At 53.1% G+C, this 12751-nt stretch overlaps 1 protein-coding gene across 1 annotated transcript; it reads right to left on the reverse strand.

Annotated features, from left to right (window-relative positions):
- Positions 1 to 546: 546 nt before the first annotated feature.
- NPW (neuropeptide W) lies at positions 547 to 2886 on the reverse strand. Its single transcript, XM_077186806.1, has 2 exons — positions 2365 to 2886; positions 547 to 951 (listed from the first exon to the last, which is right to left on the reverse strand). Exons 1-2 carry the CDS (start codon positions 2767 to 2769, stop codon positions 916 to 918), a joined length of 441 nt encoding a protein of 146 aa, XP_077042921.1. The 5' UTR covers positions 2770 to 2886; the 3' UTR covers positions 547 to 915.
- Between the last annotated feature and the right edge of the window lie 9865 nt (positions 2887 to 12751).

A 12751-nucleotide genomic window follows, 5' to 3' on the forward strand; every position in this document is an offset into this window, starting at 1 on the left:
GACAACACAAACCTTGGCAGGAGCAGAGGGGTGGAAATGTTTCTTTTTGTCAAATTTCCTGCAAAATCCACTGGCAGGTTAAAGCTCAGCAGTGCCAGACTCAGCCCCCCACACCTCAGTTCTCCCTAAATCCCAGATCCCACCAGCTCCAAAGCCCCTTCCCCATGTGCTCCTGCCCAGCCCTGAGGCTTCTCCCTGTTTTAATGGGGACTGACATTTATTTCCATCAGTGGGAATATATAGAAATTAAACCCTAAAACACAAGCAGAGCAATAAGGGCTCGCAGAGCTTTTGTACAGCCCAGTTGAGGAAATATCCCAAAATTTTGTAATCTGAGTTGGCATTTGGCCTGGCAGTGACTCCCCGACAGGCAGTAAAAGAGATTTACTGTAAAACTGCAGAAAAAATTGTGTCAAGGAGTTAAATCATGTCAGAAAAATCTGGGAGTGACCCAACTGCTGACGTGTCTGCCCCATGCAGAGCCGGACCAGGTTTTGCTCTCAAAAAATCCCCACCAAACCCTGCAACAGCACCAGGAAGCCAAAGTTTCCTTTGATCACATCTCATTTTAATGAGGGCAGGTTCCGAGGAAGCGAACAGTACATGTTTCTATCAGATTGCAAACAAGCCAGTACAGAAATGTAAAAAAAATAAACAAAAATAAATATCTCCCCTGTTTCTTTCTCCCCGAGTTCATAGCGCAGGGCTGGCCTGGAAACAAGATGGATTTACCACCGCAGCTGGGCAGCGGCTGTGAGAAATCAGAGTTTTGGGATGTCAGTGTCTGTGTGGTTTCAGAGAGGTCAGAGTACCCGCAGATCCAGCGAGGAGACCCTTCCCTGCCAGCCAGGTGAGCAGGTCCCACCTGGGGCAGCCAGTGCTCCTCTGGCTCAGGAAGCATCTCCACCACGTCTGTCAGCGCCTCAGAGCCAGGTCTTCAAGAGGGAAGAGCTGGAAGGAGAAGAGGGATTGGATTATTTTGGAGTATCCAGCTCCAGCACCACCTCCCTCCCCACGTGGGACCCCGTTTCAGTGTTTAAAGCACAGCTCCATTCACAAGTTTCATTAAATCTCCTCCTCCACAGGCTCAGATCTGACCTGCAGATTCCCTTTCTGCCACCGTGCATGCAGATAAACCCCACGCAATTAAACCCCACACAGATAAACCCCACGCAGATAAACCCACACAGAACCAAATTCCAGGTTTGGACCTGCCCACAGGGTTCCCAGTGGGAATTTGCCTGGGAAATCAGAAGGATTTAATCAAGGGTGTACCCAGGTCAGAGCCTGCGGAGCCCAGGACAGCACAACGTATCCAGGGCTGGGCTGACCTGTCTAAGCTTTCCCAAAATGATTCTTATCCCAGATTTCCTCCAAAAAATGAAGTGGGGGAGGAATACAGCTACATGTTTCAGGGGCTGATCCAACAGCTAAAAGCCTCGGTGGATTTCAGCTGGATGTTGGCTCCAGCTTTACATAAGAAGAAAGAAATGTAAAGCCTGGAGCCGGCCCCGAGGCAGTCCCACGCAGCCTGGCTGAGCCCCGAGGGGCAGGAGAAGGGTCCTGAGCTGGGGAGGGCCATCTCAGCATCATCGGGCTGCCAGCCCCATGGATACCCCATGGATACCCCATGGATACCCCACGGATACCCCACAGATACCCCAGGGGCACCCCTCGGGCACGGGAAGCTCAGTCCCACAAAGTGCAGGTTTGTGATGCACCTAATGGGGGCCACAGAAATCCTACAGTCCTGGAATGGTTTGGGTAGGAAGGAACCTTAAAGATCCTCCAGTTCCACCCCCTGCATGGGCACGACAACTTCCACTACACGAGGTTCCTCCAAGCCCCGTCCAACCTGACCTTGGACACTTCATCCAGATCTTATTTCTGCCCTGAAGGCAAAGTGCAGCCCCTACAAACACGCACTTAGCTGGTGACGCCCCTCCAAAGTTCCCCGAACCCCAATTTCCTGATGAAACCCCTGCAAGGCTCCACAGTCCCGGTGACCTGGTGGCCCCCCTGGTGACTCCACATCCCGCGGGTGGATCGCGCCCCTCGAGCATCCCGAGCACCGCGGGGTGACCGCGGGATTCCACACACATCCCGTGCGCCCCTCGAGCGTCCCGAGCACCGCGGGGTGACCGCAGGACTCCGCACACATCCCGTGCGCCCCTCGAGCATCCCGAGCACCGCGGGGTGACCGCAGGACTCCGCACACATCCCGTGCGCCCCTCGAGCATCCCGAGCACCGCGGGGTGACCGCAGGACTCCGCACACATCCCGTGCGCCCCTCGAGCGTCCCGAACACCGCGGACCGAGCGCTCCCCCCGGCTCCCCCGGGCCCCTCTCCCTGCCGGGCGTTACCTGAGGCTGGCGGGGCGCGGGCGGGGGCCGGGCGGGGGCCGGGCGGGGGCCGCCCCAGCCCCAGCCCCGCCGGAGCAGGCGCTGCAGGAGGCGCCCGGGGCCGGGCGGAGGCGGCGGGGCCGGGGCGGCGCCCGGGGGGCTCTCCCCGCCGGGGCGGCCGGGGGCTGCCGGGGCGCTGTCCCCGCCGGGGCTCCCGGGCTGCCGGGGGGGCTCGGCCGGCAGCTCCCGCCGCCACAGGTAGGGAGAGCGGCGAACGCCCATCAGCAGCCCCGAGGCGCGACCCACCGTGTGGTACCGGGGGCTGGCGACGTGCTTGTACCAGGCGCCCGCCGGGGCGGCCGGCAGCATCAGCCCCAGCAGCACCAGGGCCCCCCAGGCGCCCCCCGACAGCTGTCCCCTCGCCATGGCGCGGGGCACGGTGCGGGCAGGGCTGTGCCCGGCCCCGGGCACCCCAGCGACGGCTGCCCCGCGCCCGCGCCCCGCCGGTTTATAGCGCCGTCGGGAGGGGCCCCGCGGCTCCGCCCCGGCAGCAGCCCCCGGCCGCCCTCCCCCGGCAGCACCCCCCTCCCCGGGATGCCGGCACCCTCCCATGGCCCCAGCATCCTCTGAGCATCCCCGAGCGTCTCCCCGCAGCCCGCAGCATCCCGCACACCCGTCAGCATCCCCCCTGTTGCCTTCAGCATCCTCCCCATGGCCCCCAGCATCCTCTGAGCATCCCCGAGCATCTCCCCGCAGCCCGCAGCATCCCGCGCACCCGTCAGCATCCCCCTTGTTGCCTTCAGCATCCTCCCCATGGCCCCGAGTATCCTCTGAGCATCCCCGAGCATCTCCCCGCAGCCCGCAGCATCCCGCGCACCCGTCAGCATCCCCCTTGTTGCCTTCAGCATCCTCCCCATGCTCCCAGCATCCTCTGAGCATCCCCGAGCGTCTCCCCGCAGCCTGCAGTATCCCGCGCACCCGTGAGCATCCCCTTTGTTGCCTTATCATCCTCCCCATGGCCCCGAGTATCCTCTGAATGTCCCTCTGAAACCCAGAGCAACCCGAGCGTCCATGAGCAGCCTCCCTGTAGCCTTCAGCATCGTCCCCATGGCCTCGAACACCCTCTGGGCATTCCCCCGCAGCCTGGAGCATCCCAAGCATCCGTGAGCATCCTCGTGTTCCCTGTGGTGAAGTGCTCAGGACCATTTGCAGTGGGTTTGCCAGGCTGCTTGCCCTCCTCTTCTGCCACTCAGATCTTAAATACCATATCACCATCAATTCTGCCTTGGCAGTCAGCTGATTCCCCCCTCCAGATTCCTTAATGAAACCAAGCAGGTCAAGTTTATGCTCATCAGAAAGCAATTCCAGTTCCTCTTGTTTATTAGGGAAGTTCTTTATACGCTGAACTAGGACTAAATAATTTCTGGGGGTTTTTTTCAGGCCACACAAAGATTAATTTTAATCTGAGCATTTTCAAATTATGGAATGGTTTGGTTTGGAAAGGACCTTAAAGCCCATCCAATTCCACTCCTGCCCTGGGCAGGGACACCTTCCACTATCCCAGGCTGCTCCAAGCCCTGTCCAACCTGGCCTTGGACACTTCCAGGGGTGAGGCAGCCACAGCTGCTCTGGGCAGAGGTTGGAATTTCTCCTTGTGTATTTTATTTTAACATGGTCCAAAGGAATCCCATCCAGGCTGCTTCCCATCATTGGGATCCCCCAGTCCTTCACCATCCAGTCTCCTCTTCTCCCACCCAAGCAGCACAAGTTCCCAGTGGAAACCTTAACAGCCCAGCCTGCAGTTGTTGGTGTTCTGTGCCCTCCACTCTGGGGGATGTTTTTCCAGGCTCACACTGGGGACAGAACCATGCTGGGAACCCCTCAGAATGTGGGATCTCAGCCAAGCCACATCCTACTCCTGTAGGAGCCAGCCCCCTGGCCTGGCAGGGATCAGGGCATGTAGGATGGGCAGTGTCAGTGTGGAGCCTCTCGGTTTTCCTCTTCTGAGAAGGCTGGGAGTGAATGCAAATCCCACTCGGGAGGAGGGTGATCCAGCCATTCGTGAGAGAATGCTGGAAGTTACGTCTGTGCAGAGCACAGCTCATTCCTGTAATGAGCCAGAGCAGAGTCCAACCCCGGCACGGCTCGAGTTCTTGGAAGCGCCCAGGTTTACAGGAAGGATGCGGCCGGCTCCCGTCTCACGGGGAGCCAATCCCTGCTGGATGGGCTATTTTGGTCACCCCTTGAGTGCTTGGACATTAGAAGGCCTCAGCACTTTGCTGTTTGCTGGAGCCATTAATGAATGGCAGCAGTACAGCCCAGCTCACCGAGCAGCCCAGCGCATCCCTGCTCACCTGGCACGGGACACGTGCTGCCGCCAGGGCTCTACTCCCTCCAGCTAAAGCCATTACCCTCCCTCCTCCCCACGAGGGAAGGATCTATTCAGAAGCACCTGATGCTCCTCTTGGCTTGTTCTGCACCTGCCCTGTGCCCAAACAAAGGCAGGTTTAGCAGCTCCTGTTTCACTGCAGCCACACTCCAACGTGGGCTCAACCTTCCCAGCCGGGAATGGAAGATTTTCTCATTCCCAGAGATCTGCCTGAAGTGTCTTTTCTGTGTGTTTTTGGTGTGACTTGGGTAACTTGTCACCCTGATAAACTCCCCATGAACTGAACTCTTTCCTCCCAGGAATGATCCCTGCTGACAGCCAGCAGCTCTGTCCGCAAGGCGCTGCGACCCTTGGGATGCAGCATGGCTCCGGATCTCCAGCAGCAGAGTGCACGTTTCCTCTCCCAAGTATTTTTAAATATCTTTCCAACGAAACAGCTGATAAGCAATTTGTCTGCTATTTATATTCTAAGTAAGTAAAGATAATTTTAGGATTCTTCTTCCCCTCGCAGAAGCCGATGCTCTGCAAATACCGTAGCACGTCAGCGGGCACATGGCACCGTGCTGCTCCGGGGTGGGCTTGTGCCAGGAACTCCCCCAGAGGAGCAAAATCCTGCTTATTTTTGGGAGATAAAAAACTTTTGAACAAGTCCTGGTTCCTATGGAAGTCTTGTACAGACTCACAGGAATATGAGATTTCAGCCTCTCGGGTAATTTCCATAGCTGCGGGTGTTTATCGAACCCCGGCAGGGTCCAGCTGACCCCAAGCCCTTTTGGAAACCCCATTTTTATGTTTTTATTTAAACCTTCAGATTTTAGCTCCAGCATCACATTTCCCAACCACACAGACACAGCTCCCAGTGCTGAGGTTCATCCCAGTGCTCGGATGAACCCTTAATGATGTCATTCCACACTGGCTGAGGGGAAGGGGAATGGGATCATCATTGAAACACAGACTCCTGGAATGGTTTGAGTTGGGAGTGACCTTAAAGGCCATCCAGTCCCAGCCCCTGCTGTGGGCAGGGACACCCTCCACCATCCTGGGTTGCTCCAAGCCCTGTCCAACCTGCCCTTGAACACTTCCAGGGATGGGGCAGCCACAGCTTCTCTGAGGAACCTAACCATAGGGATTTATCACAGGGCTCTGCTGCTGAAAAGATTTAAGGTTTTCTTCTTTTATTTTGGAACAAAATCCCTCTTTTTGTAAGAGGTAGGTTCTGCTGCAACTCCCATCCTGCTGCATGCTCAGGTTCTCCAGAGGGTACCTCCAATTTCTGCACTGCACCCACCATCTCCACCACAGCTCCAGAGCATGAACTGGGGTTTCTGGAAAACATCCAGAGGGACCCCACAGTGAGGGGAGAGAGGGGTGAGCAGCTGGAGGCACCACATCTTCACCCCTGCAGTAAACCCAGCCCAGCTCTCTGAAGAGCCTCTCCACCCGATTTCATTCCTGCTGTGCTCTCACCTCCCACCACACACATTACTGCAGCCACTCAGGATTTGTGGCTTTGGAGAATGAGCTAAATGAATTTGATGTCCCAGAAAGAGGCACTTGAAAGCAAAACCGGTGGGGTTTAATGACAGCATTTTCCACATTTTTATGATAATGACTCTGGTGTTTATTGGAAGGTTAGCAACTCAGCCGAGCAGGAAAACAAAGCAATCGGAGAGGCCAGCCCTGCCATGGGGCCTCTGCACTCTTGGGCATTAATGCCTGCTCTATTCATGACATTTTTGGGCCATTTGGGCTCTCCAGCAAGTCCCTGTGGGAGTATGAGAGGGTGGAGGTGACATCACTTGGGATGAAGAGGAACAGAGCCTGCCCTCCTGCACTCTGCAAACTCATCCAACTCTGCTAATTGGGATCATCCTGTTCTTCAGCCTGGGAAACTGAGGCACAGAGCGTTCAGCACATTGCCAAAGACCAGCCAAGGAATGGAAGTTTGGCCCGAGTAACTTGGAGCCTCCTGCTCCGAGGGCCTTCACCTGGCCACTGCCCAGCTCTGCCTTCCTGAGCAGGGTGGCCTGGGAGAGATGGACACAAATCAGCCAAGAGCAGCTTCACCACTGTGAAATCAGCTGGAGGCACAAAAGTGAAGTTGGAGGTTGGAGAAGGGATGAGTTTTGCTGCCCATGCCAGGCACTGCCCAAGGTGGAGCACAGCCAGTGCTGCTGTGAGGAGGTGATTTCCAGACAAGGTTGGAAGCTCAGCAGCTGAGTGAGCTGGGACTGCAGGTCCCACTCAGAAATGTCACATTTTTGTCACATTTGTGTGAACACCCTGCTACCCAGGTCGCTGCTCTGATTGCCCAGCTCTGCCCAAATTCCTGCACTTCCCCTCCTTTCCCACATTCACATCCCTGCTGCCTCCTGCATTGCTTCCAACCTGGGAGTGAGCAAAGTCTTGGTGGCAAGAAAAGGACATTCCCACACGTGTGGCTCAGTAAATCCTGATGTTTTCCAACACCCATCCCACTGCTGAGCTCCTGGGCAATCAGAGCAGTGTTTGTGTGGGGCTGGGATGAGGCACTCAGCCAGGGGGACCCAAGCAGCCCCTGTCCCTCAGGTGCTGTGGTGGCAGCACCCCACAAAGCCCCAGCAATAACAATCTTTGCCATTTTCTCACATCTCCAGCGTGTCCTTGTGTAACAAACTCGGATCACGGAGCAATTCCTGCCCCCGGTGATTCAGAACGTGATTAAATGCTATTTGTCTGTTCCTCTGAAATAAAGGAGCTGCAGTTGCTACAAACAAATTACAGTTTCAAGCTGTGAGGTAAAACACACCTTGACTCCTGAGAAAGCTGCTGCAGGCTTTGGTGGCTCTGAAGAGAAAGAGGAAACAACAAGGGGTGTTTCCTAGTGTTGCAGATCTTGCTAAAGTGCACTAAATTAATTATTTGACTCCTAAGAAGCAACTTATTCCCCACTATTTTTAGCCTCATGCACTATTTTAAGAGGTTTTGTCTTCAGGGTCCAGTCACGTGGAAGTTAAACAGAAGGCAGTGAAGTCTCCAAAGGATAATAAACTATCTCAAATTACTTTGCTAATGGAACAAAGAGTACTGTAAATGTCACACAGGATAGAACAGGAGCAGGAGAAACCTTTACATGAAACAATGGATCCATTAACACAAAGGTAAGGAAAAAACCCCACAGACTTGTGATACTTGTGCAGAGCTTCACGGAGCTGCTGCTCCAAGCCAAGGGAATTTGTTTCCTCCCTTGGATTCACTGCTGAGCTCACACCACCATCACCCACACTCTCAAGGCATTGATCCTATAGGATTTCAAAGCCCTTTACAGACAATGGCTAAGCCCCAGCTGAGTCAGTGGAATTATTTCTGCTTCAAACCCAGGTACAGAGAGGGAATCACAGAATCACTGATGGGAGACCAAAACCAAACAGAGGCCCAGACTCACCAAACCCACCGAGGGGTCCTCACCTCCAGCTTAATGAAGGTGTCCATCATCCTGTAAGCTGCAGGAGTGACCCTTCACTCCTAGGGTGACTCATCAGCTGGAGAGCCCAGCTCTGGTGGGGCCTCTTGGGTGAGAGGATGGACTGTGAGACACCATAGCCCACCCTGACGTGTATTTTGTCTCTCCCGTGCTTGGCAGACGACTCAAAGTCTCCAAATGCATCAAGGGCTGCAGCAGCAGCATCACAGAGTGGTTTGGGTGTGACATAACAGCCCCAAGGAACCATGATGAGAAATTCCCCCCCATGTGGGATGACAGTGCTGCCTCAGGAAAGCAGCAAAGACAAAAACTCTGAGAAGCAGGGAAAAGAGCAGGGAGAAAAGATGCCATGGGCTGCTGTGTGAAATGAGAGCAGATCCTCAGCCCCATCCAGTCCACGAGCCAGGCTTTCTCCTGGAAGTAATTCCCAACCCCACCAGAGAGTTAATGCCCAGATGTGGGAAGTGCAGAGTAAATTTGGCTCTGCTCTGCAGAGTTTGCTGCGAGGAGAAAGAGCTGGGAGATGAATCTTTCATTTGACAGTCCTGAGATCTCCTAACCAAAGCCCACACAACTCCCAAGAGCTCTCCTGTTCTCCTGGAATGTAATTAGCTGAGGCTCTCCAGCACACACGTGTGAGATGGCTGGAGGGCTCAGAGGGGTGTCGATGAGAATAAATCTGCCTTCAGGCAAATCTGCACAGGTTAAGGTTGGAAAAGTCCTCTAAGATCCCCGTGTCCAACCATCAGCCCACGCCCTCCTCATTCGGCCCTAACCCGTGTCCCCAAGTGCCACATCCACACATTTACTGAGCAGTCCAGGGATGCTGACTCCACCCCTGCCATGGGCAGCCTCTGCCAGCCTGCCTCAGCCAACCTTTTTTCCATGAAGAAATTTTCCCTAATATCCAACCTGAACCTCCCCTGGAGCAACTTTGGACAAGGTCCTGGAGAGCCAGGACAAGGGAATGGCTTCCCACTGCCAGAGGGCTGGGTTAGATGGGATTTTGGGAAGGAATTCTTGGCTCTGAGTGTGGGGAGGGTGCCCAGAGCAGCTGTGGCTGCCCCTGGATCCCTGGCAGTGTCCAAGGCCGGGTTGGACAGGGCTTGGAGCAGCCTGGGACAGTGGAAGGTGTTGGGATTGGACTGGATGGGCTTTAAGGTCCCTTCCACCCCAAACCATTCCAGGATTCCATGCAATGAGGTATCTGTGAGCAGCCACTGCTCAGGGGCTGGCTGAGTCTTATTTTCCTTAAAACAGAGTGCTGAGAAAATCATCACTTTTAGCAGAAACTTTATCAAATGAAGACAAATTTCCCCGTTCTGCACTGAGAGCCTTGGCTGCAAATGAGCCATGTCGGCACCAAGCTGGGAATGGGAAATTAATCCAAGGCTCAACCTTTGGTTCTACACTTGGACAGGATCTCAGTGCTGAACAATAAATATCGGGTCTGGGGCTCTGCTGAGTGCAATGGGCTTGTTGTGCTCATCTCCAGACTGATCAATTATTCCAAAGTGTATTTATTGCTGATGAAATGGCTGGAGAAGGGCCTTTTCCTGCAGTTATTATGGGATGTTTAGTGAGTAAACATGGAAATCAACTATCCCAAGTGCCAATATTAACCCTTTTTCTTGGGAAGGAAACATTCCCTGCCTGCCAACACACAGAACTAAGCACCAACTAAGATATTTAGAACCCAGTTAATTCTATAAAATTTTATTTCTTTATGTTTTGGGGTCACACTCAGTGCTAAGATCCAACTCTCATTTGCAATCACCAGAGAAATAAACCAGCATCTTTAAATCATCAGCAAAGAATGATTCAATCCCTTCAAACAGGCTTATAAAAACCTCTCTGCACCACAAAATAAATTAATCTCAACACATGACTCACAGGCACCAGCAGGATGGCTCTCCAGAAGGGTGAGGAGCTGGAAACAGGATTTGGTGAAGTTTGAAGGTTTCAATGTTGGCTTTTTAAAAATTCTTTGTGCTGGTTGATGATGGTGGGAATGCCAGGAGAGTGGGAATATCCTGTGTGATGACGCCAAAATGGAACAGAGAGGGGTTTTTTTTGGCATTTTACAGCTGTGGGAAGATGTGTCCAACTGCTGGAAAAGCCATGGTAGCAGCAGAGCTGCTTTAGCAGGATATGGAACCATGGAATCACAGAATCCCTGAGGCTGGAACAGAGCTCCAACACCACTGAGTCCAACCACGCTCCCAGCACTGCCAAGGCCACCACAAACTCGTGTCCCCGAGTGCCACATCCAGGGATGGGGACTCCAACACTGCCCTGAGCTGGACAGCCCTTCCCATTAAGGAATTCTCCCAGTATCCAGCCTGAAGGTTCCCTGGTGCAGCCTGAGGCCGTGGTGCCGTGGAAGGGCTGCTCCAAGCTGCTCTCTGTGGTGCTGTGGAGGAAGAGCCAGAGGCGGTGGTTAAGGACACCCAACTCTGGCAATGGCACCACGCCACAAGCTGGGATCTGGGCAGGGATGGGTCATCCCACGGTGGGTGTAGAGGTCAGGGATGGATCTGGCCTCCAGAAGGAACTCTGGAAGGAGCACAGATGAGCTTTAAGGTTCCTTCCAGCCCAGGCCATTCCATGATGTCCTTACGTGGGTTTTGTTCCAAATGAACTCCCTGGACCTGAGAACTGAGGGTGGATCTGACCAGGCAGGAGCTGTCAGAGCTGGGGGAGGTTCACCTGCACCATGAAGGGACACGGAATCTTCGGTGGTTTCCCCCCAGCCACTGATTATAACAAATATCATCCCAAAAGCAGAAAATGCCCCAGCTGAGGAGCTGCTGCCTGCCTGGCAAACAGCAGGAGCAGGAACACCACACGCTCCTGGGGGCAAACCACACTGCTCTGGGCACACTGTGCAGGATCAGGGCTTTGGATCAGCTCCTTGGTGCTCCTGGGCTGGTGGGAAGTGATGTCACCAACTCTGAAATGTCCCAGCTCATGCTGAGTGTCCATGGCCCATTGTCCTGGCAGTGAGTAATGTCCCTTTCCACCCCAGCTGCCCAGGTGTGTTTATGATCCCGAGCCATGGTGTCACTGCCCAGCCAAGTGACACTCAGGGCAGCACATCGCTGCCAGCAGCCTCCAGCTCATTTCATGCTAATTGCTCTCCAAAATTGGGTGATGCAGTTGGGGCACAAAAACATTTTCAACAGTGTCATTAATTCGGGGAACATTTCCTGGAGTAATTACAGCCAGCATCACCAGTCATTCCTAATTATTCCACGCAGCCCCACCCAAACACACTTCAGGCTTGATTAGCAAGACGTGTGTTATCCCACTCCACGCTGGAGAGGGATAAATGGGGCTCTCTAGGAGAAAGTAAATATTACCTGTTGTACCCAATAATCCAGATCGTTCAAATCCTTCATTATCTGCTCCCAAACACTTAACAAAGCTATTACTTAATTTATTTGATGGCACAGATGTCATTAACCGAGGCTGGTGAACATCATGGGATGTTTTAATGATCTGTTTGATGAGTTGCTTTGTCCTGAAATGATTGTTTATGGCTCAAAGAAAACTGAAGGGCAACTTTTTGACTCAAATGACAAGGAATTCAGCGAAAAGAAAGGAACCATAGAGGTGCTAATCAGATCTTCCAGGAAGACCCCAGGAATTCAGTAGGAATTTCATCATGAACTGGAGTGACAGGACAAGGGGGAATGGCTTCCCACTGCCAGAGGGCAGGGATAGATGGGATACCGGGATGGAATTCCTGGCTGTGAGGGTGGTGAAGGGGCTGGGATGGAATTCCCGGAGAAGCTGTGGCTGCCCCTGGATCCCTGGGAGGGTTGGACAGGGCTTTAAACACCCAGGGACAGTGGGAGGTGTCCCTGCCATGGCAGGGGTGGCACTGGGAGGGCTTTGAGGTTCCTCCCAGCCCAAAGCATTCCAAGGTTTTATGACTCAGTGGTCCCACGCTGGTCACTTAGCAGGAATCCCTGAAGAAAAAGAGGTGAGAGGCAGCAAACTTTGAAAAACTTCCTGTGTGTTCCTCTGTGCTATCGCCAAACAAGCTTTTATCCTTTTTTTTAAATTTCTTTTTTCCTTTTTCCCCACTTCCAGAGGAACATGGCGGCTGTTGAAGCATTTTTCCCTGCTCCTGGAGCACCCTCTCCTGTCCAAGCAGCAGCAATTCCCATCTGTGAGAAATGCATATTATATGATTGGCTCTTCACAAATATTAAAATTAATACTATATGTGTTATGTTGGAAAGTTAGGTTGTATTAATATTTTCTTAGTAGCGCTGTATTAATCATTTTAAGTAGTGTGGTAAATACAGTTTTTAGGCTATAGCATAATATTAAAATAGAAACTATGTGATGTAAGATACTTTTTGTAACTAGTACAAGGAATGGATAAGATAATCCAGAAATTCTTCAAAGAGAAAACAGCAACAAGACACCAAGATCTCAAGAAAAGAATGATTGCCTCCTCAGACTTCGAGGAGCCAAGAAAATTGATTTACAAGATGAAGGGGGGAAGTAGACATTAAGCAGAAACACCTTCAGTTTTGAATCAT

Source organism: Agelaius phoeniceus, chromosome 16, assembly GCF_051311805.1.
Source record: "Agelaius phoeniceus isolate bAgePho1 chromosome 16, bAgePho1.hap1, whole genome shotgun sequence".
Classification (NCBI taxonomy): domain Eukaryota; kingdom Metazoa; phylum Chordata; class Aves; order Passeriformes; family Icteridae; genus Agelaius; species Agelaius phoeniceus.

Bases quoted from the DNA above. Each gene is read 5' to 3' on its own strand.
- NPW (XM_077186806.1), bottom strand. From the start codon at position 2,769: ATGGCGAGGGGACAGCTGTCGGGGGGCGCCTGGGGGGCCCTGGTGCTG. The intron at 952-2,364 runs GTAACGCCCGGC...TTCTCCTTCCAG, and splicing joins CCGCGCCCCGCCAGCCTCAG to CTCTTCCCTCTTGAAGACCT.